At 40.2% G+C, this 27029-nt stretch overlaps 2 protein-coding genes across 3 annotated transcripts in view; both read right to left on the bottom strand.

Moving 5' to 3' along the window:
• AK4 (adenylate kinase 4) overlaps nucleotides 1-4322 on the bottom strand; it is a 139980-nt gene extending 135658 nt beyond the window's left edge. Inside the window, exon 1 of the mRNA XM_087719537.1 lies at nucleotides 4314-4322. The gene's annotated coding sequence lies outside the window, so the exon portion shown is untranslated. The remainder of the gene's footprint in view (nucleotides 1-4313) is intronic.
• The window catches only part of RAVER2 (ribonucleoprotein, PTB binding 2), a 48409-nt gene that overhangs the window by 1448 nt on the left and 19932 nt on the right, over nucleotides 1-27029 (bottom strand). For both annotated transcript variants that reach the window (XM_087719533.1, XM_087719534.1), the window contains exons 4-13: nucleotides 19169-19360; nucleotides 17184-17310; nucleotides 16290-16372; nucleotides 13563-13661; nucleotides 13221-13326; nucleotides 12400-12650; nucleotides 10354-10465; nucleotides 9167-9315; nucleotides 4249-4338; nucleotides 724-849 (exon numbers count right to left, since the gene is read on the bottom strand). In XM_087719533.1, the coding sequence (XP_087575659.1) occupies nucleotides 724-849; nucleotides 4249-4338; nucleotides 9167-9315; nucleotides 10354-10465; nucleotides 12400-12650; nucleotides 13221-13326; nucleotides 13563-13661; nucleotides 16290-16372; nucleotides 17184-17310; nucleotides 19169-19360 (1335 nt within the window). The remainder of the gene's footprint in view (nucleotides 1-723; nucleotides 850-4248; nucleotides 4339-9166; nucleotides 9316-10353; nucleotides 10466-12399; nucleotides 12651-13220; nucleotides 13327-13562; nucleotides 13662-16289; nucleotides 16373-17183; nucleotides 17311-19168; nucleotides 19361-27029) is intronic.

The following is a 27029-nucleotide window of genomic DNA, read 5'->3' on the forward strand; positions in this document are numbered from 1 at the left end:
CATTCTGGTGGTTTCTAGCCTAATCTTTATTGCCCTGCTTACAGAAACTGCCTCTCCGGTTAACCCTCATTACATTGTAACAGCTAAGGTGAAGCGCCCATTGACGTGAGTGACATTAAGTTGGCCACGCCCACACAGTCACAAGACCATTGAGCCACACTTACCCAGCTGGTCATTAGGGCAGAAAACTGGTTGTTAAATTATTTGAATCCCACCACTGGCTTTCCCTGAATTATGTATTCCTGGATGGAATTGTATAAACTATTCCTGCTGGTGGAAAAGGAATTATATGCAGCTTCCAATGCTGCCCTTCGAGAACACTGCTCTTCAAGGATCTGCAATTTTTTCAGAGCAGGACTAAAGTAAAAATCTAATGTAGGATTTTGCTGACTACAGGAGATCTAAGTTGGTTCCAATTTCATAGTTATTCTGAAAAATTCCATTACCAAAATAATGAAGACAAATAGCATTCACAGCAACTCTAATGAAATGGCACTATCTCAGAACTCTTAATGGTAGTACAAGATCTCAACTGAGAATACACATCTGTTCAAAATGTAGTAACGAAAAAAACAAATTACAGATGTTATTTGCTATTTATCCCTCAATGCATCTTAACATGATATAGGACTTCGGAAGCTCTGGTTTGTAGCTACTGGTACTTAAATATTGGTTATGTTTGATGTATTCTGTAGTTTTAGGCTCCAGCAGAAGTATTTTTACCTTCAGGGGATTTTGAGGTGTAAACGGCAAGACGCTTGGATGGAAGAATCCTTGAGCTGCAGCATAATATGAAGGCATAACCTGTAAATAGGTACCATAATCACCATAAACTCCTCCATTGGATTCCTATAGAACAAAACAGAAAAATAAAAATGTGTGTTAAGAAGCTGATAACCAATTAAGAAATTTAAATTACTGCAAGAAATTAATAACATACATTTTCAGAAAGAGTATAGCTCTGGTAGAATACTTAAAAGAATGGAGTAGAAGAGATTGTAGTCTTAATTTTCTCTAGATTCTAGTTAACCTGGCTCCCATTGCTACAGCCTAATTTGTTATAGCACTGTTGTAAAAATAAGGTAACTACATATAGTAGGCACTACCTTATATTCCCACTTGATAACTTGTGATCTTTGTCTTCATTGGGGCCGCCTTCTTTCTATAGACACCATAAGCGTGTACCATTTCCTCTCCCTTCACAACCGGAGGGGAGAGTCCTGGTGAAGCCGCCTCATCTTCCTCAGCTGATCTATTCCTATGGAACTGCCTACCACTTTGCTGGAGGTGGGGGAACAAAGGGAACTGTGAACCCCATGGAAACCTGCATCTCTGCTCCATATTCCTTCTCCTTCCACTGAGGAATAGAGTTCACCTTTTACCAGCACAATCCAGCCAACCCTGCCTCACCAGCAGGCATCTCAGTCACTTCCTCATCCTTCTTCTTTCCACATATAATATAGATTTGTGTCATTTCCCCTCCCCTCAGGAGAGTCCCAAAAAGGAAGCTTCCTCCTTCTCCTCCTCACCATGGAACTGCCTACATTTTGCTGGGGAGTGGGGGGGGGAGGCAACTGTGGACCACGAGAAAACCCTTTCACCTCACTCTGTCCCCCAAAGGCACCTTCACTCCAGGGAGGAATAGGACTTATCCATCAGCATCCCTTAGCCAACTCTTATCTTGCCAGCAGGCATCCGAATCACTCACTTGTTTTTTCCTCGAAGATTTTAAGCTTTAGTTCCAAAGCAGCCAATGGCTTCTCACCTATTCAGCCTTGCTGACAGCTGATTGGGTACAAAGGCCAGAGGAAGGCAGGAAACTGGGCGGACATACATTTATCCCATTTTCCCTTGCACCATGGAACCTATGGCTTTCTGGGAAGTACAATCAAAAAGCAGCTGCAACCTTGCCAAATTTCAGTCCCAGAGGAGCCAAGGATCCTGGATTTTGGATGCATTCTGTAAGTTAGCCCATTCGAGGTACATTGATTCAGAAAATGTTTGTTTCTCAAGCATGAACTGTTTCACCCAAATGAAGGGGTGTAAAGTATGAGAATTTTAATGATGTATAGCTAAGAAAACCACAATACAAAATAAAGTCTAGGTAACAGAAATATATTGCACGTAATCTCCAAAAGCAAAGCTTTTCCAAGAATCTGTCACAACACGTTTCACTAGAAATCTATTTATTCTTAATTACCCCCCCAACTTTGGAATTTCAATTCACTCAGCGAGAGATTAGTCTTGAGTTTCTGGAAGCTGCAAGTCATGCAAAATTGGCACAGAAGCAACTAACTGGTTCCTGGTATCTGATCCCTGATCAACATTGTGAAAGTAGAATAAGCTCAAACTCTGGATATGTACACTTCATCCCATCCCTACTGCAAAAACATTCCCTAGAGACTCTACTGTGCTACTATTTGCACAATCCCTTACAAGAAGACGGGAAATGTGGCCCAGGGCAGAGCTGTTGGTGCTGCTGCTTCATAGGACAAAAACAGAGGTTTAATTCCTTGATTAAAGGGCTGGGGAAAGGTCCAGTCTGAAACCCTGTAGAGTAGTGACTGTAGACAACATAGAGCTAAATGGACACTGTGATGTAAGGCAGTTTTCTGATAAATCATGTTAAAAATTCAATGATGCATGAAAAAGGATTACTGAAAAGACCTAACAGTAGACATAAACGAGAAAATGAAAAAACAGGTTTGCAACTGGAAGTGTTATTTATGCATAAATTATAATAGTACATAGCTTTGCTTCCCACCTCACACCCTGGGGAAAAACTCCTCTGAATTAAATTTCTTTCTAGACTAGAAGAAAAATTATACAGTTGGCAGAAGCAATGAATTTACTCTTGCTTCCCAACCAAATTCTAAAGCCAATTCTGAACAATTTCCTGTCAACCGAAGAGAAGCAGGTTGGAACTATTGATTACCCTCTAACACCACTGGATGACATCACCAGGCCTCGCTGTTTCAGCAGAGTAAGGAAGATATTTAGGGATGATTCACACTCTGGCCAGTGTCTCTCTCCACTTTTACTTTTACCATCGGGCAGAAGACACAGAAATATAGCCAGCTGGACAAACAGGTTTAAAAACAGCTTCTACCCATGGGCTGTCAGACTCCTAAACACCAAGAGCCGAGGTTGCACAGTGGTTAAATGCAGCACTGCAGGCTACTTCAGCTGACTGCAGTTCAGCAGTTCGGCTATTCAAATCTTACCAGCTCAGGATTGACTCAGACTTCCATCCTTCTGAGGTGGGTAAAATGAGAACCCGGATTGTTGTTGGGGGCAATATGCTGACTCTGTAAACCGCTTAGAGAGGGCTGAAAGCCCTATGAAGCGGTATATAAGTCTAACTGCTATTGCTATTGCTATTGCTACAATATAGCACCAGAAACAGATTAAAATGATGAATTTCACTGGTGGCAGTGTAGTATGTAATATGTATATACCATGATATAAGATCATATACCAGAGTAATATACGTGTTGCACAGAATATGACGTATATATGGAAACGTATGACTAGCTTTTTTCCTAACTACTTATATAAGGATTATTCTTTATATTATTCATGTACAGTTTTCTTTGGACTGTACCAGTAGAGGCTAAACCAATTTTGTTGTATACATGATATACAATGACAATAAAGGCTTTGAACTTTGAAATGAGGCAAGGGACATACTGCTAGACTCCCAACGGTTGTTCACTCCTATGGAATATTTGGTCCAGATGAATTTGGTTGTAATAGGAAGTAAAAAAATAACAATGGGCTTTTTCTTTGAGCATATATAAAATCAGAAAATGAAAATAATAAAACTATATTTTTAAAAGTAAGATACTATAATTGGCAAATTGTTACTTATATACCTTTCATTAATAAATTCATTAATAAATTATCAGCACATAAAATCCTGCTGAGTCACATGACTGGAATTGTCTTTTTTTTTTCTTTCTAAAAATTCAAGTCAGCAAAAAATCGCCAAATTTGCAAACTGGCATTTCTTGGCATATATATGTCCTTAGGGTGCTGAAATACTTTTTCAATGATGTAATAAAATGATAAACAATAAGTTTCCTGGATGCACTCCAGAAATATCATTTATTTTCATGTGCTAGATATAAATTCTGATCCAAACCCATTGAAGACATGAATACCTTAATAAGATAACTGTAAAAGAGAAAAGCATCATCTAAAATAAAAAGCAGGATATTAACCCAGCAAATAAACAAACAAACTTACGTCTGAGCCACTGTTTTCTAAGTCTCCTACTTTAGTTTGAATGCTATGGTATGCCTGAGCATATTGTTGATACCACTGCTGGACTGAATCCTACAAAAGGTAAAAGCATTTTTAAAAACATTTTCATAATTATTTTGCCAATGTTTGACACCAAGTGTCAAACAGCTACCCCAATTTTTATAACTTCAGTCTTGTTTCACTTAAAACAAAAAGCAATATTTAAATTACATTTCATATAATACAATACATAATTAAACTGTACCACAAATTTCTTTTTTTGACAAATGACATCAAACTTCCAATATAACTTTCAAGTCTGCCAGGTTATTTGCAGGCCATTCTCTAGGGCAGTGATTCTCTAGGTGCCGCAGGTGGCAGGCGGAGCCATTTGTCAGGGCACGCGAGGAGTTCACCCTTTTTTAAAGCCATTTTTTGCCCTTTCCAGGCTCCAGAGGCTTTATAGGAGCCTGGGGAGGGTGAAAAGAGCTCCCCCCCCCCCCCGAGGCCCTCTGGATGCTTCATGAGCTTCCCTGAAGCCTCCGGAGCGCAAAAAAACAACCCTCCGAGCAAGTGACTTCCGGTTTACTCGGGAGGGTCATTTTGACTGCTCTAGAGGCTTCAGGGAAGCTTCCTGAAGGTCCCTAAAGCCTCCAGAGGGCTTCCAGCAGGGTGGGGAGGCTGTTTCACCCTCCCCAGGTTGATATAAAGCCTCTGGAGCCTGGGGAGGACGAAAAAAGCATGCAAAAATGGGGGGGAGCATCTGTAGTGCACGCATGGGGGGTAGCGCATTGCATTATGGGTGCAGCACGCCCGCACACGTCCTCCTGCGCTCCCCCCACTTATGGCACGTGAGCCAAAAAAGGTTTGCCATCACTGCTCTAGATGCTTTGCTAACTAGAGAATACTAGCTTCAATTTACAGTACAGAATAGTGATTAAGATTAGAAATTGGGGGATCAATGCCTTCTAGTCCTGCCTTGATGTCTGTGGGTCAGTCTCTATCTCTCAGCCCAGAAAGGAGGTGATGGCAAATCACTTCTGAAAAATCTTGCCAAGATTTATCCAAGAGGTCTCTGAGAACCAGACCCTATTGAATGGGGGGGGGGGGGAACAAACAACTTTTCCACTAAGAAAGAGTTTGCTTGATCTATTTTTATGGTTAATGTTATTCCTTTTGTAACCTGTATTAAAATCGTGCCTTAATACAATGTTCTATTTGATTCATTATACCAGTTTTTCCCTAAGTGGCATGTTTTAGAGTCAGTAATTAGTGCTTTTTTCATAATACCAATGCCAATGCCTGTTGTTTGTTTGAGACGTGGTTCGGAAATCTTGGCTAGCCCATAGTTCAAAGGAGAAGGCTCCCCCACAAATTTAAAATATCAAGAATCTGAACTCAGTGGCCTAGATTAAATAAAAGTGTCCTTCCCTGGGTTTCTCTTGTGATTAGAATAAAATAATTTCAAATATCATCCTGCCAAATCAGCTTCTTCTTGTTCAGGAGAGTCTTGAACATGGCTGGTGAAAACAGGCCCGAGGAAGAAGGAGGATTGGGAGGGGCCGCATCCTCGTCTTCCGAAAATCCCATATCATGAGGATTCTCCTCCTCCATGACAGAGGCTTTGTTAACCATGGATGGGGAGGAAGCCCTATACTGGTGCCGGCCTGGCCCCCCTTGTAACCTAGCAGAATGGGAGCTCCTGTCCCGCTGGGCAATGCCCCGCGAAATGGCTGCAGAAATAAGCCATTTAATACCTTCAGGAAGGTGTTCCAGACCCTCCATGTCACCATAAGATAAGATAAGATAAGATAAGATACTTTATTTGTATGCCGCCCTTTTCCCTGGGGGGACTCAGGGCGGCTCACAGTTCAGGGGGGGGGAGGACAAACCAAGTTACATATAAGACAATACATCATTAAAAGCACAACATTCATACTATTCGGGCAGGGTTAAGGTCTTTAGCCCCAGGCCTGTCGGGACAGCCAGGTTTTAAGGGCTATGCGGAAGGTCTGGAGGGTGGTGAGGGTACGAATCTCCACGGGGAGTTCGTTCCATAGGGTCGGAGCTGCCACAGAGAAGGCTCTCCTCCGCGTGGTTGCCAGTCGACATTGACTGGCTGATGGAACTCGGAGGAGGCCTAATCTGTGGGATCTAATTGGTCGAGTGGAGGTGATTGGCAGTAGGCGGTCTCTCAAGTACCCAGATTCAATACCATGAAGGACTTTGTAGGTGGCAACTAGCACCTTGAAGCGTACCCGGAGATCAACAGGTAGCCAGTGCAGCTCGCAGAGGATAGGTGTTATGTGGGTGAAACGAGGTGCACCCACGATCGCTCACGCGGCCGCATTCTGGACTAGCTGAAGTCGCCGAATACTCTTCAAGGGCAGCCCCATGTAGAGCACATTGCAGTACTCCAGCCTAGAGGTCACAAGGGCACGAGTGACTGTTGTGAGAGCCTCCCGGTTCAGGTAGGGACGCAACTGGTGCACCAGGCGAACCTGGGCTAATGCCCCCCTGGTCACAGCTGACAAATGGTGTTCAAAAGTCAGCTGTGGGTCCAGGAGGACTCCCAAGTTGCGGACCCTGTCTGAGGGGCGTAGTATTTGACCCCCCCAGCCTGAGAGATGGAACACTTGGCCAATTAGTGGGAGGGAAGCACAGCAGCCACTCGGTCTTATCCGGATTGAGCACAAGCTTGTTAACCCCCATCCAGTCTCTAACAGCCTCAAGGCCCTGGCTCATCACGTCCATCGCTTCATTGAGTTGGCACAGGGCGGACAGATACAACTGTGTATCGTCCGCATACTGGTAGTATTTTATCCTGTGCTGTCGAATGATCTCGCCCAGCGGTTTCATGTAGATATTAAAAAGTAGGGGGGACAGGACCGAACCCTGCGGCACCCCATATGTTAGGGGCCTAGGGGTCGATCTCTGCCCTCCGACTAACACCGACTGCGACCTGTCCAAGAGGTAAGAGGAGAACCACAGTAGAACAGTGCCTCCCACCCCTACCTCCCGCAGTCGTCGCAGAAGGATACCATGGTCGATGGTATCGAAAGCCGCAGAGAGGTCCAGGAGTACCAGGATAGAGGCATAGCCTCCATCCCTGGCTCTCCAGAGATCATCGGTCAATGCGACCAAAGCGGTTTCTGTGCTGTAGCCAGGCCTGAAGCCAGACTGGAATGGATCAAGATAAGTGCTAGAAGTGCTAGGCCCCTGAGGTGCCATCCTGCACGAAGAACGAGGCCCCTTAGACATCCCCTCTAAGGGGTCTGCATAGCTGTACCTTGCCAGATGCAGGGAAGCTGCAGGGGAAGGGGAAGGAGACCCCTTTCACCTGGAGTAGCTGTGGGATCTGGCCTGGGAGCCCGAGGAAGAAGGGCTGAAACCTCGAGACGAAGAATGCCCAGAAGGAGGCCTGATTGGTGACCTTGACCTGCTAGTAGAGACAGGCCTAGCAGACTTGGTCTGCCTCTCAGCCCTGGCGAAAGTCTTTTCAAGCGCCTTGTGCCTCCTGGCCTCCTCCCTCATGGAGGCCCTAGAGGAACGCTGGGCTGCCAGGGGCCTTGCCAGGGGCTCCCCCCGCTCTGCCCCCCTACTCCTCCCAACGGGCCTTCTGCCTGGCCCTGGGGAATACCCGATCCCTCCTCCATACCCCCCACTTACGTGTCCTGGAAGGTGTGGAGGGAGAGCAGGCCTCTGTAGGCCCCACCAGAGCCTGGGCCCCCAAAGATAAGCAGTCATGATAGGCCGATCACCCCTGGCCTGGACTTCCCAATGGTCGCACGAGCGAGGAAGGCCTTGCGCACGTGGCGGCAGCAAAAATGGCCATCGGAGCTCACTAATGACTGGCGCAGCAACAAGCAGGGGCCGAAATAAAAAATAACTGACTATACGAGCCATGTGATGTGCGCTCCGCAATTCAGGGGGCCCCACGGCACAAAGGCTCGCACCCCCCCGAAACTTTGGCTGTGCTGGCTCTTTAAGCGCAGCGCGCAGCAGCCACCTGAATGCAAACGCCGGCTCCGCAAATCTCGTGAGCACCTCATGGCGCTAGGAGAGCTTTCTGCTGGCCCTGCCGAAGAACCACGGCCCCCACGACAGCTGCGCTGGAGCACAGCACCCCCGCAATCCCGGGGATAGGTCTGAGGCTCCGTGCCTGCAGATGGGAGAGCCAGAACGCCCCACAGCGCCCCCCACCGCTGGAGGCAGAAAAGACTGACCCCCTGGGCTGCAGCTATAAGGGAAATTTAAAGTAAATTTGGTTAAATTTAAAGTGTCCAATTGAATCGAATACAGCAAGCCAATTGATCAGATTAAGGAAAAAAATACACACTATCTCTCTACTCACAACTCAAGCAGTGCTTGGACCAAGAGACTGAGAGGAAACTGGGCTAGAAAGGCAGGAAGGAGCATTTAAGAAGTTTTACTTTCAGTCTTGGACCAATCAGGCTTTGAGAATACCCACACGTGACCACTCCCTCTCTTCCACTGGAAAATTATAGCTGTTGGCAATGGGATTCCAAATCTGCATAAATTACCTGCACACTTTCTTTCTTCTTCTCTACAACCTACTGTGCTGTTAAATTAACAGCTAATAGCTCTTGACTACTAAAAGAAATAAGCACAGTAAACCAAGTATGACCTCTAATTTGCAGGTCATTTCATTTCTTATTTGCATGAATTCACTATCAGAACTCTTCTGAATCTTAGTACCATATGGTTACAGTAAGTTTTTTCCCGGAACAATATCACTATTTGCTTGTATTCCAGTCCTTAGCACTGGGAATCTGACTTGTTCTGCAAATCTTGCTGATTGATGGTTCTCATTTATCATCAGTCTGGAGAACTAATGCTAGCCTTCATAAGAAGAGGGCATTGTCACCAGCTGCAATGATATTATATCTCTCTCACGTACCTGTGTGTAATCATTATACTGCCGTGCATAGTTAAAAGAGTTTTCCACTGCATGCTGTGCTGTGTTTCCCTGAGCATTTACACTGTTGATTGAGTTACTTGCAGCTACAGATTGCGACTTAGTATTATTAGCTTTGTTGGGGACTGCTCCTAAAAGAAGAAATTATACTTTATTAATAATTATAACAAGGTATAAGTAGTTTTACACCCATTTGCTTCCCCCAAAGTCCCTTAGAATGGTACACATTTTCTACATGTACACAGTACAATATTAAATACATTCATAACAAAACATAGACCTATTCTTTTTAAAGCAAAATAAAATAAGGCACTATTTAGCATACAGTGATACCTTGGTACTTGACTGCTTCAAAACCAGTCAAATTTGGTATTCAGTGCATTTTGAAGCACAAATGTTGGTCCAGTATTCATTGTTTGTTTGGTATAATTAGAAAAGGGGACAGCTGTGGAGAATGGACAGGAAGTCAGCCATGCCGGGAAGGTTGCTGCAAAAGGAAGAGGGTGATAGTGCAAGAGAGGGAGGACAGGAAGTCGGTCATGCTGGAAAGATTGCTGACGTAGGAAAAGATACAGACAGGAAGTGAACAAAGGGTCACATGGTCAATCACATGGTTAGTTTGGTGCACATCATTTTTTTGTACTCATTGAGTCTTCTGGAACCAATTAACAATGAGTATCGAGGTACCACTGTAATTTAAAGGACTTAATCTTAGCTACACTCTCTCCGTCATATTCTGGGAATTGTAAAACAGACATCTACCAATCCACACTGCACATATATGGTAGATTATGATCCATGCTCTTCAATAAGAAACCATCCTTAATGAGTCATGGAGGCACAGTGGTTAGAGTGAAGTACTACAGGCTACTTCTGCTGACTGTAGTTTGGCAGTTCAAATCTCACTGGCTGAAGGTTGACTCAGATTGTTGGGGCAATATGCTGACTCTGTAAACCGCTTAAAGAGGACTGTAAAGCACTGTGAAGCAGTATATAAGTCTAAGTGCTATTGCTATTCTGCAGTAGATTGTATGATAATTAGCAGCAGAAGAAACAACAGCAGATCTTTTTATTGTAAACTCTGCTTAAAGGCAAGTTCCAGATTTAAATTATACCAAACAATATATCTGTATTATCTGCAAATATTACTTTGTGCCCTCCCTGCTTACCTGAAAGACACACAGAAGGCAGAACACTTGCCAAGTTCAAGTAGGGATTTGTGCTGAGGTGTATTTCCTTAGGAGGTTCTCCAAGTAGAGAGGTTTGATTTTTGGAACAACTCTATAAAATAGATATATTTCATCACATAACTGCAGCTGAAGTTCAAAGTGATTTCCCATTAGAAAACTTCTCACGTTACTAACTAGAAGTGTCATTACAATTTTTAACTCTTATTTATTTATCTATAAATTTATCCACTCTTTTTAAAGGACAACACTATAATTACCACTTCAGACACACACAAAAACCTTATCTGTCCTATAAAGTTATTACCGTATTTTTCAGAGTATAAGATGCACCCTTTTCCCTCAAAAAAGAGGCTGAAAATCTGGGTGCATCTTATACACTGAATACAGCATTTTTTTTGCCTCCTGAAACTCCACCCCTTCACCAAAATGGCTGTGCATAGCTTGTAGGAAACTTTCAGAGAGCTCCTGGGGGCTAAAGAGGGCAGAAATGAGCAAAATGTGGGCCATTCTTTTGCTCAAATTTGCCCCCCCCCAGCCCCCAGGAGCACTCTATAAGCTTCCTAATGCCCTCCCCTTTTTTTTAAAACAAAAAATGGGCTGTTTTTTGCTCATCCCCCCCCGAACGCACTACAAGCCTCCTAAGGGCTATTCATGCCCTTTTTTGGAAAAAAAAACAAAAACAGGCCCGTTTTCACGAAAAACAGCCCGTTTTTGGGAGGTTTACAGAGTGCAAAAACTTTTTTTTTAATTTGCTTCTTCAAACCCTTGGCATGTCTTACTCTGAAAAGTACGGGTATATGCGTTGTTCAAACTCTCGCTTAAGTATATGAGATAGAAATAAAAGGCAAACAAAAATAAAGCATATCTAGAAAAAACATAACACTGTTTTGGCTATTCTCACATATAATACAAATGCCTGTTGGATTTTTGTGATTTTTTTTCTAAGTCTTCATCAAACTTTAAAAGCTTGAAAGCCAGAAGGATAAGCTGAATTGTCGCTATGCAACAATCAACAAATGTCTCTTTCTTTTAGACAGCAAAAATGTAGCATTCTTTTCTGTTCTACTGAATAGCAGGGTGGATATTTTCAACTGAAGGAAATAGTCTAGGAGCCAATACAGAATATAATCCTTCCTTCTTAAAGATAGAACGAATGGGTATATAATTATCTTTACTTTAAACAACCCTAAACCAGACTGGTAAAACCAGATTAGCTAGTTAACCTATAGGCTGGGAGACCAATCTTTGTCCACCAAACTACTAAAAGGAAAACAGGGAAGTATATTAACTGTACTCTCTTCTGAGCTATATCAAAGCAACGTCTCTATGTACAGGAAGAGGGAGATAACACAAATTTGATATGGCACTAAGGCTAAGTCATGTCACATGAAAAAAAGCAGAATAGGAAAGAGAAAATGGAAGCGGCCTCAAACAGCTTACATTACAAAAACTGTGTGAAGTTATGATAATGGAAAGTATTAAAAAGTTTGCTAAATAAAATAAGATAGGGAAAATTGATATAAGAGAATAACTGCTGCTGCAAAAAAATGATGCAATGCTGTAAAATAGAGGTGTGTACAAAAGAAAATCAACTGCAATAAACTTGGTTGCATTAGGTGTCATGGTAGGTGATGGTTCATTTCACTAAGGTAGACTGAGTAAACCTTAACTCACTTTTTTCAATTGCACCTAAGACATATGGTTTGCAAACCATAATCCCATTATGGTTTAGCATGATAAGCAAATTTCATCTTCCTGATATTTAACTATACTGAATGCAAATAGAGCAATTAACTGCAAATGACAGAAAACACTTTTCATTATATTTCTACATTTTAATAAGATCCATTAGTCTTTCACTGTAATTTAGAAGTAATAATCTCTTTGAAAATGCTTTTTGCAATTAAGATTTGAACGCTGATAAAACAATTGTAAAACGTCTCACTGACTCAACACTAATGAACGGTCAGTAAGTACAAGAGAGAAAGTGGCGGGGGGGGGGGAAGCTGAATCCAGTTTCCTTACACCAATGCTTGAGTCAGTATTCTTTGGCTGGTTCTGTGATTGCAGTTGTCCTCCCTGAAGGCTTCCTAAACTCTGCAGATATCCTTGTGATGCAGAGCCGGTGCCTTCTGTCAGTCCCAGTGAAGATGGCAACTTCTCTTGGGTGTTAGTTTGCCTTGGCACTGCTTGCCCAATTACATGCTGGTTAGGGAAGAATGGCAGTAAGCCCATCCCTGCTGCCATCGCTGTTGAACCTGGAGTCTGATGAGATACTGTAGAATCGGCCATAAATAGAAAAAAACTGTTATAGAACAGAACACTGGGTTTATTACATAAAAAGCACTAAGGTTCATGTTGATATTTGCAACACATTATTGAAATATACCTACTTACTACATACTGTACAAGCCTATTGAATACATATGTACACCACATGGTTCCCCTTTTATACACCAACTTTTGTAAAAAAATTCTGCTTGTAATTTCCGTATGTTGTAATGATTTAAAATGTTTTTATGATTGTTCACCACCCAGAATCACTGGTTATACAAATTGAATAAATGTATAAAGTATAAAGTTAGAGCCACTGTTTCTCTCACTCGGCAAAAATAATCAAGTCACATATCTGGCTATTAAAATATTTAATATTGAATTATGTCCCTAAAATTGGGTCACTAAAATTATCACATGACCATTGAGTGCTGTGACAGTTTTAAATATGAGCATTTTTTATAATGTTGTAACTTTAAATGGTTCTTAAATGAGGCTGTCAGTAAGCGAAGACAACCTATATTTTCAAAATGAATTTCTGCTACTATAATAGGAAACAAAATGTCACTTGCATGGTTCCCCTTGGCTCCCCATGTCCGTGGCAACTTGTGGTAAAGGTCCCATCCCTAACATTGTTTGAAGCAACATAGCTGGAGGCTCTCCAAGCAAACTTGGTTTCTACAAAGAAAAAAAAGTATAGATTAATTTTTTTAATGTATTTGAATAAAACCGTTCCAAAGATTTTCAATGCACACACTCTGTTTTACCATATTAGCTGATAACAGAAGACAAAGAAAAAGGAAATAATACTACTGCTACTATTACAAACAAAGATATGAATTAGAAGATATTTCCATTCTTCATTTTATCCAGGTGTTTGGCCTAAATTACAAGTACAAGCATATTTAACTCACACTATTAGGTTGTATATTCTCAATCTTTGATAGTGGTGCCATATGTAGATGTGATAAATTTTGTAGCAACAAATTTGATGCATTTCCAAAAACAGGACCCTGTAAGATTGAAAGGAATAGAATTATGTATGAGTTACATACATATAAAACAAATATTATTCCAAACAACATAAAGAGATAAAGGTAAACATTAATTTCATATATATTTCACCAATTATATGATTCAATCTTCAAAATATAGAATTCCTTTCAATATTAAAGATGTATCACATATTTGTGAAATGACAACTGCATATGTCTTTGGGATAGCTACTAATTTTTTATTCTGAGAACTAATATGCATACCCCTATTTTTCATTTTACTCTTCTAAAAGATGGTAAAATGTAGGAGCCATGGTAGCATAGTGGTTGGAATGCAGTATTGTTGGCTAATTCTGCCAGCTGCCAGTTGACAGCCAGCAATTCGATTCTCACCAGCTTAAGATTGACTCAGCCTTCCAACCTTCCAAGGTTGATAAAATGAGGACCAGATTGTTGGGGGCAATATGTTGACTCTGTAAACCGTTTAGAGAGGGCTCTAAAGCACTGTGAAATGGTATATAAGTCTAAGTGCTATTACTATTACTATAATATGTAACCTCTAAGTGAAGTTTTTAAAAAAATGTAAACACATTCCTCTTAATGGAAACAATCATATTATGCTATTTAAATTTTCCACTACAAATATGATCTTGGTTATTTTCCATTATTAAGAAGAAGTAATATTACAGATGTGCCTTCCTATTTCAAAAGATGGTTATAAATGTAAATAACTGAACATCAAATAGTTGTTTTTCAACAAGTAGCAGCAGATCTTGTCCATTGATAAGAAGTTAAATAGGGTTAGTCCTAGTTTTTATTTAGATGGCAGTCTACCAATAAATAACAGATTTGTAAGCTAGACTGGGCAGTTGAGAAAATCAACCAGAAGGTGGCCAGGCAAACCACTTCTAAATTACAGATAGTCCTCAACTTACAACCATTCATTTAATCACCAATCAAAGTTACAATGGCCCGAAAAAAATGACTTATGACCATTTTTCATACTTATGACCATTGCAGCATCCCCATGGTCATGTGATCATATGATTCTGCATGTATGTATGACAGTTGCATTATTTCCAACAAGCAAAGTCAATAGGTGAAATCAGATTCACTTAACAATTGCACGATACACTCAAACACCAACAGTGATGTGCTTAATAACTGTGCCAAAAAAGTTATAAAATGAGGCACAACTCACTTAACAAAGGCCTTGCTTCGTAATGGAAATTTTGGGCTCAATTGTGGTCGTAAGTCAAGGTCTACCTGTATTGCTAAGAAAACAATAAGGGCCTAATTTGAGAGGAACTACTTTTAAGATAGTTATTCTATCTACCGCATTTTTCGGAGTATAAGACGCACCAAGGTTTTGAAGAGGCAAATTTTAAGAAAAGTAGGTAGGTAGATAGAGGGGTATAGAGGGAGAGAAAGAAAGAGAAATACAGTAGGTAGGTAGAGAGAGAGAGAGTAGTTAGGTAGGTAGATAAAGGGATATATATAGAGAGAAATAGAGAGAGAGAGAAATACAGTAGGTAGGTAGGTAGGGAGAGAGTGTGTGTATGTAGGTAGGTAGAGGGATAGAGAGAGAGAAATAGAAAGAGAGAGAGAGAGAGAGAGAGAGAAATACAGTAGATAGGTAGGGAGAGAGAGAGAGTAGGTAGGTAGAGGGATAGAGAGAGAGAAATAGAAATAGAGAGAGAGAGAGAGAGTAGGTAGGTAGGTAGAGGGATGTGCTGGAGAAGGAAATCGCTGACAAACCTTAAGACTTTGTTTCTGCTGGCACAGCACTTGATCAATGTAATTCTCATCAGTTAAAGAGCTTTCCAAAAGGAGAAAAAAAGTTTTTGCTCTGCAAAACTCCCAAAAATGTTTTTTCAAATAAAAGGCATGAATAGCCTTGGGGAGGCTATTTTTTCAAATAAAAGGCATGAATAGCCTTGGGGAGGCTTGCAGAGTGCTTCTGGGGGGGGGGAAAGGGGGAAAATGGCCCGTTTTTCACAAAAACGTGCTTGTTTTTTGTCAAACAAAAATTGCATGCATAGCCTTATGGAGGCTTATAGAGTGCTGCTGGGGACTGGGGTGGGGCAATAAACGGCTCATTTTTGCTCATTTCTGCCCTCAGGAGCTTTCTGAAAGCCTTCATAAGACTATACACAGCCATTTTGGTGAAGGGGCAGGGCTTCAGGAGGCAAAAAATGCTGTATTCGATGTATAAGACGTACCCAGATTTTCAGCCTCTTTTTTTAGGAAAAAAGGTGTGTCTTATACTCTGAAAAATACGGTATCCCCAAATATATGCAACTCAAACTCTTCCAGGGTCTACCCTGGTACCTTAGTCACGAGACCAAACGGGCTCGTATTATTCTACATCTTGCTTAATAAGAAAATAGATGTTATCTGGAAAATAGATGTTTCTTATATTTGTTACTTTGATAAAAAAATCAAGACCATGTTTTGTCTCTTTGTTCTCTAGTGAGCAAATTCTAGAAATTAAATTTCAGAATACATAAAACAGATGTTTCAATTAAGAAGTCAAGATAAATACTGTCATAATTTAGCATAATTTGCTAATATGATGATAATACACTAACATTCTAACTCTTATCATACATCTACTTCACCAATATATGTTATCTATAAACATACCTGATGAATTTTATTCAAATGCAAAAAGGCTGGACCGACTGATGGATTTACAAGGTGAGGCACATTCATGGGAGCTCCTAGGACTATTTTAGAAAAAATATATAATCAAATTTATCATAAATTTATTTATAATACCTATGTTAAGATAATTACAAAATTCATGTACACAATAATGCTGAAATAATGTACACAGTTTTATAAGAAACTTTGGTATAATTTAGGTTTGGCTTTTGCCAGGGAGATAAGGTATCATATTTTTCTATATTCCCAAATCTTCAAGGATATACATATTAAAAGCTGGAGAGATGGATATAATTATGTACTATTTATTGCTTCCCTCCTTGCCCAAAGAAGCAGAAAAGCTTTTTTTTAACTGAAACAGAAGAGAGAATTTTGCAAGCTTTGCTCATATTTATAGCTTCAGCAATGTATGTGATAATTTATCTTCTGTATCTATATAGCTAATTTCTAAGGCCCAACTGACAGCTTCGTTTTTAATTTTTAAACTTTGTAAAAGTGTATTATTTCTGTATAGTTTCTTATTCCAGGAATAACTCAGAGCTTCACACATCATTTGCAAGAAGCAAGAAGTGCGTATGAGACAAAGGATGTTCACTCCTTGTTCGGAGCAAAAAAACAGGGCTCAGGTCTGCCTATATTTCATCTGAAGTCCCCTTCAATATCATTTGAAATAAGTTCAGGTTTTCCTCACTCAATCAGTGGGAATTTCAAGTTATTTGAGATCAATGCTAAATATATAGATTTTTTTTAAAGTACAGAAAGAGAAAAGGTGTGTAATTGCTCTGGTTCCTTCCCACCCAATGCTGTTGCTTTATGAAATTAATGTACATGTAAATTCTAAATTATTTCAGAGTACATATTATCAAATCTTACCAAATTTATTAGCACATCCATGCATCTGATGCCGTAACAACATCTGCAACATGCCTGGAGTATTTAAGCTGTTCATGATTTGCACAGCATTTGGTTCTGGAAGTAATCCTTTTTGATTGTTTTTCATCTTGAATAAAGGAGAAATTGAAAAGAAACTGAGTTTCACAATAAAAGAAGGATATTCATATCTATTCATTTCAAGTGGTTTCATTGTGCATAAAGAGCACAAAATTAGCAATGAGAAAATCCAAACTCAACAGTGGCAAAAAGTATATATATCTTAAAATAGATGAAACTTTATAGAATCCTTGAAGCTTTCAAGTTTCAACATTTCATTACACAAATAGGTTTTTTGGGGAAAAAAAGACATAAAACTGACATGGCTAATTGCATAACCACTTTCTGTAATGTTTGCAAAATCCTGGAGAAAGGCAAGATCCTAGAAGACTAGAAAAGGGCTAACCTTCCTTATTTTCAGAAAAGGGAAGAAGAATCTGGACCTGGGAACATAACATTGACATTTATTAACAGAAGTCTTGCAATACTAAATTGCTCTCCTTAGATTGGTTGATTAGGGCAATGCTCTGGGTATAATACATCTTGACTTTAGCAAGGCTTTTCACAAAGTTTTTCATTGGATCCTTACCAACAAAATGGACAAATATTGGTTTGTGATTAGATGTGTCTACAATTGGCTCAATGATTGTAGTCAAATGATAGTTATAAATAGCACATTTACTTGGAGAACATCTTGAATTGGGGTTCCAAAGGACTCTGGCATGGGCCCAGTACTCTTTGATGTTTTTTATAAACAATATGGATGAGAGAGTTGAAGGAATGCTTACCAAATTTGCAGATGATGCAAAGCTAGGATTGGCTAATACTTGTCAGGAGAAAGAGAGAATTCAAAAATACAGGCTAGAACAGTAGGCAAAAACAAATAACAATGGCATTTAATAGGGAGAAATTTAAAGTCATGCCATTAGTAAGAAAAAGAAAAGGAATGTATGTATGTATGTATGTATGTATGTATGTATGTATGTATGTATGTATGTATATGAGAACAATACATGTGAGAATGACTTGGACATATTGTGGTTCACTAGATCAACATGTCCCTACCATGTAATGTAGCTGCAAAGAAAGCCAACACATCTTGAAGAGCATTAAGAAGAGCAAGAGTCCAGATTGCAGGAAGCAATTTTTCTCTGCCTTAATCACTACACCAAATTGGATCTCATGTTTATTTATTTTTATTAAATTTATAGGCCACCCATCTATCTAAAATGATTCTGGGTAGCATAATAAATAAATAAATAAAATAATATGGACAAAGTCAGTGATGGGATTCAGCCAGTTCACACCTATTCGGAAGAACTGGTTGTTAACTTTCTAAGCAGTTTGGGGAACCAGTTGTTGGACGAAATCTCATTTTGGTTTTTTCCACTTTACAAGGCTAATCCTGTAAGGAAGCAGGAAGGAAACATTCTGGTGTTGTTTCTAGCCTAATTTTTATTGCCCTGCTTACAGAAACTGCCTCTCTGGGTAACCCTTATTACTCTGTAACAGGTGAAGGTGAAGCGCCCATCGAAGTGAGTGACCATACCCACCCAGTCACATGCCCACCGAGCCACACCTACCCAGCTGGTCACTAGGGCAGAGAACCAGTTGTTAAATTATTTGAATCCCACCACTGGACAAAATATAATGATAATTGCAGCTAAACCCAGACCAGAAAGGCAAACATTGTCAGGATATTTTGCCTTTCACTCAATTTGCAGGAGCAGTTCATAGATCTAAAAGAAAAAGAATGTTATGCATACACAGAGCAAATCTTACATTCACAGAGACCATCAAACAGAGAAAAGTCACAAGTCTACATGGAAACAAAACCTGAATCACAGATCCATTAACTTTGGGCTACACAATATGCAATTAATGTAATAAATGTTCTGTGTTTGCTTTTACACTACAAACGTTTTTACCATTCGTTGTGCTGCTATAAGTGTAGCAAGAGTACTGCGGCCAGGAGCTCCAGGAGCACAATAAGACACGTGGACTCTTTTTTCGTTGATAGTCAAACCATCTGTGCTTTCCTGCACTTCCTCTGTTTGTTCTGCTGTCTCATACTCAATTACTGCAAAGCCACCAACGGAGCTGTCTTCATCCTGAGCAAGCTAGAAGGACATTTCACAACACCATGAAAAGAGGTCTGTTCTCTTTCAGCTGTTCCAAAAACCATTACATTATTCTAACTGTATAACCTGTATGTCTTAGATGAGATTAATCAACATGCAGATCATTCCTCGATTCAAAGTTAATCTAATACACAAATATCTGCGGAAATTCACCCCCAATAAATACTAAATATAATAAAATATAAATAAAAACAATAGATACTGAATAACCTAAGCTATAATTTTTTGTGGCAGTTATGTAAGTAAAATTTAGTTGTAATGTACAACTAAAAATGTACTCATGAAGAAACAGAATTAGGAACAAAACTTTGCAATCATGAGCATATATTTCCTTGAGTTTTTATTCTTACTATGAAATACACACTGACTTTTAAACATAATTATATTGACACACTTTCTTATTTAAAAGCATGAAATGCAATTACATTTTGATTAGTTTTAATATCTACATATGTTTTTGTACAAGGTATAGGTTTTGTTATTTCTTTTGTAGCATTACAGAAGATGTATCTCCCCAACAGTTACCAGAATTGAAGTACTGAAATAATAAAAAAAGTTTGAATTCAGTAGGGAAGATAATTTATCTTGCCAGAGCACAATAAATCTATATAGAGCAAATGTTTCCCTGGAGATGGTGCCTGGATGCACCACTGAGTGATCATGTCAAACTGCGATCTTTTTAAGATCAGCCTCAGTTGCATTTGCTTTATGAACTTTGAAATGAACACAGATGACCAAGTAGTTTAATATTTATGTTCTCATTTTTTTCTGGGTGTACAGACCATTCCAATTACAAATGACTTTGAGTTGTATATATTCCAATTTAGGTCATCATTCTCAAGATGGCAATGTAGACAGGACCTCCTTATGTGCTCACCGTCCATTTCTTCTCTTCCCCTTCTCCACACTGGTTTGGAGATAGGTGAAGAGGGAGTTTATCGTTACAAGTTAGGGATTTTAAGGAATCTGCACCCTGAAATAATGAGACAAATGTTTTTATTCTTTTAAGGGAAACGCAGAAGGGCAGCTGACTGAAAATGATAAAAGCCTAAACCAATGCCATTAAAACAAAGTCAGCTAATAAATACATACATCTCAGTGGTAGGATTTAAAAAAAAATTACTACCAGTTCTGTGGGCATAGCTTGGTGGGCATAGCTTGGTGGGCATGGCATGGCTTGGTGGGCATGGCAGGGGAAGTATACTGTAAAATCTCCATTCCCTCCCCACTCCAGGGGAAGGTTACTGCAGCTGACATATGGGAGGCAGAGAATAGATGGGGGTGGAGCCAGTCAGAGGTGGTATGACAGTTGGTCTTACCAGAACTGCTATTTTCGGGGCTCGGACAGGAGGGTCCAGTGGATGGTATTGACACGCCCATTTGGCCACGAGACTGGGATGAAGCTGTTCCACCCTTCCTTCTCCACTTCATCGAAGTGAGCTCCCCTCAGACCTGAAAACAAGGTACAAAGGAGAACTCGCACCACCCCAGCTATCATACTACCTAGGGCGGGAACTGGAGCCTCCTGTCCAAGCCCCGAAAATAGCAGTTCAGGTAAGACCAGCTGCCATTTTCCGGAGCGAGGGACAGGAGGCTCCAGTGGATGGGACCTACCAAAGCTAAGTCCCATGGGCGGGGAACTCATGCTCTGCAATAACCTGCTGTAGCACCCTGCATCCAAACGCTGCATCAGCTGATGTGAACGCGTCCAACCTGTAATGTCAGATAAAACAGCGATGGGGATGCCCATGTAGCGCTCTGCAAATGTCTTCTATGGGGGCCTGGGATGCCCAAGCCACCGAGGTAGCAGCGCTCCTTGTTGAATGTGCCGTGATACCGGCCGGCACCGGCAACCTCTGGGATTCATATGCTAGGGATATGGCTAAGCGGATCCACCGGCTAATGGTGGAAGGCGTTACCCTACTACCCAGAGACAATGGTTGCAAAGATAGGAAGAGTGCCTCTGACCTCCGGAAGGAGGCTGTCCACTTCAGGTAAATACGCACGGCCCGTCTGACATCCAATCGGTGCCACTGCTCCTTCCGGTTCCCTAGCCAGATTAGGGCAGAAATCGGGGAGAACAAGCTCCTAAAACAGTGGAATATGGAATTCACCTTATGAAGGAAGGCTGGGTCCAACCTCAACATGACCCTGTTGTTGTGGAACATGCACAAGTCCTCCCTAGAGGAGAGTGCTCCTAGCTCTGACACCCTTCTAGCTGGTAGGAATGCCACCTTAAGGGTTAGGTGTTTCAGGTTAACCATTCTCAACAGCTCAAATGTCTCCTACATGAGAGCCTGTAGCATGGTGGGAAGATTCCACATGGAACGCCGAAGCTATTTCCAGTAGATTGGTGTGGTGGTGGTGGGCTCTGGACTGGGAATCTCTAGCCTCCTGATCGCATAAAAAAACCCAGGGATCGGCGCCACATGCTTAGCAAAGCCGGAAATGGCTGTCGCAACCTCAGTGCTCTCTCTGATCCCAAGGATACAAAGTAACACTCCCTGGTGGTTAGAAAGGAAAACCACGTAGAGCTACTTACAGGCTGGAGCAGAGAGCTAGCTACAGTAGCTGCAGAGGCAAGGAGTTTCCAGTAGAGATAGAAATTGCAGAAGAAGTTAAAAATATGTCTTATCTTTAGCCGGACTGAGATGAAGTGGAGAAGGAAGGGTGGAGCACAGAGGCATGTCTTCAGCTTCATCCCAGTCTTGTGGCCAAATGGGCGTGTCAATACCATCCATTGGAGCCTCCTGTCTTTAATGGATCGAGGGTAGAGACGACACGAGAGCCAGGACTTCACAACAAGAACAGGTTTATTCAAGAGAATGATGACAGCGATTCAAAAGTATCTTTTCTGCGCCAAGGTATTTATATACACTAGTTAGAATAGAAGGACCAATGGGCGGCCTAGAAGCGTCTAGCAACTGCTGACACAGTACCCTGGCCAATCAGGTTGGCTTGGCTGGCTAGCAACAGGCTATGCTGCGCCTCAGCCAATCAGGGCGCAGCCTAGACTGTTGCTGGCCTCCCGGTCGTAACTGGAGGATTTACTGAATCCTCAACACTGTCCCTCGCTCCAGAAAATTTACCGGTTCTCCGAACTACTCAAAATTTCCACTACCAGTTTTCCAGAACTGGTCAGAACCTGCTGAATACCACCTCTGATGCATATTGAGAACCTTAAACAAGTTAATCGATTCAGTCAGCCAAAAAGGAAACCTTCTGCAGCCAGAAAGCTCACAATTTTCAAACCTTCCAGATCTAATGGAAGAACCACATTTAATGGCCTTTAGGAAAACCAACTGGAAAACGGGCATTCTGATAGGTAGAAGGAGTCCTCTTCCACAGATGGTGAGCAACAATTGAGAAAACATGTATCTATGAGTCCCTGGAGGTGTCATTCCTTGAATAAAGAGAATTGGAGAGACCCCAAAATACCTGATCTTATCAGTGGCAGATACTATTAGGGTAAGCAATCCCATAGATATTCTTATAAGGTTTATATTTATATATTTATTTATTTATTTATTTATTTATTTATTTATTTATTTATTTATTTGACTTCTATACCGCTTAATAGGGCTTTCAGCCTTCTCTAAGCGGTTTACAATTTTTTTTAGCAAATTGAGTCAGCAACTTGCCCCCACAGTCTGGGTCCTCATTTCACCCACCTCGGAAGGATGGAAGGCTGAGTCGACCTTGAGCCGGTGAGATTTGAACCACTGAACTGCAGATCACAGTCAGCTGAAGTGGCCTGCAGTACTGCACCCTAACCACTGCGCCACTTCGGCTCTTCTTATAGTTTGTTAAGCAGCAGAATCATATGATTGCCTGAATAATTAAGTATCCTGCCTATTCGTTACAGAAGATGGGTGGATGGGTAAAGCAAAGCAACAGCAAATAAATAGCAGATGCAGCTTTTGGGAAGAAAAAAGACAGTAAAAACAAATTAAATTCTGTGGGGTTATGTGGCCGGCTTCTTGGTTATCTCTAACTGCACTCCTTCCCTTTTCTGCCCCTCACAAGTCAGTGTGTGCTGATAAGACGCATAATATTGAGAAATAGTATCCTTTTGAACCAGAGGGAAGACTCAGAATGCAAGAGCTACTCATACTTCTTATTCTCTCTTAGATATAGGAGTAAGTTTAATTTCTCTCCTGGTCAAAGACTGATTTGCAATAAAGCTGCGTCTGCGCTTTCTGTTCTCCAGAGGTAATTCTCATTGTTCTTTCATCTTTTCTAAGGCATACATGCACAATTAATGAAAATATATTTTATTTCTTTCTCAAGGTGGGAAAAGAATAACATCTAGCAAATTCATATGGCAGGGTGGAAAAAAGCAAGAATAAAACGCAAAGTGTTGCAAGATGCTAAATCAAGAGGAGGGTTCGGATTACCTGATTGGGAACTATACTACCAGGCAGCTAGTCTGACGTGGATCAAGGAATAGATAATGTTAAGAAAGAGTAGGCTATTGAATCTAGAGAGGCACGACTTGTTGTTGGGATGGCATGCTTATTTATGGTATAAGGGAACTAAAGCACATGGTTATTTTAGGAGGCACCATATAATAGAGGCTTTGTTATTAAACTGGGAGAAGGTTAAGAGGCTACATTATTTAAAAATTCCAGTCTGGATATCAACCATTGAAGCCTTTTCATATTCACTAATATACAAGAAGGAACAGTTAGATATGCTGAGCTATTAAAGACAGAGGGTGAACTCAAATCTATACAAGACTTGAAACAGGAAGGTATTGAAGTTAATTGGTATTCATATGTGCAAATACATTCTAGGTATAATGAAGATCAAAAAAAGGAGGGTTTTTATGATAAAATGACTGAATTAGATAAAATCTTAACAGGTACCGATGAAATGGTAATTAAAAAACTTTATGGCTACTTACTAGAGGTGAAACCTCATGAGGAACAAGTCAAAGAAACTATGTTAGCTTGGGGGGAAAACTTTGGGCGTGGGATTGAATTAGAGAAATGGCAAAAACTATGGACTCAAAACTATAAAATGACAATGTCAATTGCATATAAAGAAAACTTGTATAAGATGTTTTACAGGTGGCATCTATCCCCATCGAGAATTGCAAGAATGTCCAAGAACAAATCTGAAAAATGTTGGAAATGTCATCAGACGCCGGGCACATACTACCACATGTGGTGGACTTGTACTGAAGCAAAAAAATATTGGACTAAAATCCACATGTGGTTGGAGAAAATGATACATAAACATATAGATTTAAAACCGGAACTCTTTTTATTGGGAATAATACCAGAAACATACAACAAGGACTTGAAATATCTAATTGTGAATGTTTTAGCAGCTGCTAGAATTGTATTTACCAAAAATTGAAAAAATGAGAAAGTACCATCACAGGAGGAAACTATTCGGAAAATAATGGAATGTGCCGAAATGAGTAAGCTTACATTTGAAATTAGAGAACAAGAGGATGAGCAATATTATAAAGTGTGGGACTTGTTTTACCAATGGTTAGATAAAAAAAACCTGGGAATGAAACTGTCTACTTATGTTGTAGTAGTTTTTTGTCTTTTGTCTTTTTTTATTCTTTCTGTTATGTTATAGAGTACTACTTATATGATATATAAAGGACAATAATGATTTTAATGTATAAGAGTGGGATGATTTGAATACCTTGGTATAATTGTATGTAGTGACCATTTTATATTAGAAAGATCTTTGTATATTAAACGGATCAATGATGATGTAAGGAATAATTGATATATACATGAATTGAAATACTTAACCACTATATGGTTTAATAATTAATAATGGGAAACTATTTTTGGAATTTTGGATGATTGGTGACACTATGGTTAATTGAAAATATGAATGTATATTATAAACCAATGGGAATTCTTTGTTCCAATCTTCGCTTTTTCTCCTTAGAGATAGGTGATACTATAATGCTTCAAAGACTCATTGTTATTTGATAGATAATTATGAACTCAAGGAAATAAGGATTGTTACAAATGAAAGAATATTAATGGTAATCTGAACACATAATGCTCAAAGACAATGAAACATTCAGTTATGTTTAATGTAAACCAGTGATGTTAATCCTAAATTTAAGAATTGATGCACAAAAACCTATAACCAAACGACATGCTTGATGAAATGGAGGAAAGTTGTTCTTTCTTCTTCTCTTGCTTTGTTTTGTATGTGTTGTTTTGTTTAAAAAGAATAAAAATATATCTAAAAAAAAGAATAACATCTAGGAATGTGGTTGGGAGTAATATCCACATCATTTCACGCCCTTTCCCCGTTTCATATTCACCTCACTACTCCTTGCTGATGCTTTTGTTTTTTTCGCTGGGCATCCCCACACTTGAAAACAATTAGAAATTCAGTCTGTCTCCCATCCCTATGTACAGGAAAGAGTGGAAATACCAAAGAAGCAAGGCATGCATATTTATTCTCCCAATTTCTTCTCCCTCCCTTTGATGTTAAATATGCTCACTTTGGAGGTTCAATTCTTGAAAAGCCCCATAATCCTCCACTTGGAAAAAAGACTGATTGATCTGAGAAAGAACAACAGAAGACTAATCAAAAGCTCTTTGAGGTTCATTTATGATTTTTTTAAAAGCACAACAAAAAAGATCATGGTCTTTGAGAAATTGCTCATTATTGTCAAACAGCAGGTGGACAGCAGACTGTACTTGATCTTGTTATAATGGTTGTTTTGTAAAGTAAAGCTAAAGGTTTCCCCTATCCAGTCAGTTCTGACTCTAGGGAGTGGTGCTCATCTCTATTTCTTAGCCCAGGGAGCCAGCACTGCCCAAAGACATTTCTGTGGTCATGTGGCCAGCATAACTATGCAGCGAGGCATTGTTACCTTCCCTTTGAAATTGTACCTTTTTATCTGTTCATATTTGCATCAGCGGTGGGATTCACTTACCTTCCCTAGTGGTTCGCAAATGCTCACACATACCTCGTCTGCACATGCGTACCACCTTTGCAGTGCTCGCACATTACATCAGGGCAGGTGGGCTGAGCCTCCTGCAACTGCCGCTACTGGTTCGCCCCAACTGGAGAGAACCAGCTGAACACCACCTCTGATTTGCATTCTTTCAAACTGGTCTTGAACCTGAACTGCAAGCTTTCCAGTTGACAAGCTCAGGATCTTTAACCACAGAGCCATCATTTGTACGTAAATGTATAAATATGTTTGCAACATGCATATAGACTTAATTATAGTTAATTTTTCCTCATGGAAGGTGTAAATACTCTTTTGGATTTTTTTCTCTTCCATTCTGTTTCCAAAGAAAGTATGAATGGCATCGTTTTTATGTAATTAACTAATAAAGCCAGACATTGTTCAAAAGTGTGTTTCCCCCCTCCTGTTTCAGTATTTAGCAAGAGAATTAAAACATCTTTAATAAAAATAACCGGGGGGGGGGGAATGAAAAGTGTCAATATTTGCACTGTTACTGCCAGTCCATGATTGATAATGTCACAACAATTTATTTATCCATCACTTTCAAAAGGTCTTAAAGGATCTTCATCCGCTCAACCCCCACAGGAAATATAGAGCTCGGCAGTACTCATTTCATGCCAACTGAGAACTTTTCCCCTTTGATAAACAGGTAGCAGCTGTTCATGCTGTCCTATAAACTCT

Source organism: Thamnophis sirtalis, unplaced genomic scaffold, assembly GCF_051295495.1.
Source record: "Thamnophis sirtalis isolate CommonGarterSnake01/CBP01778 unplaced genomic scaffold, rThaSir2_p1.2 scaffold_7, whole genome shotgun sequence".
Taxonomy (NCBI): Eukaryota; Metazoa; Chordata; class Lepidosauria; order Squamata; family Natricidae; genus Thamnophis; species Thamnophis sirtalis.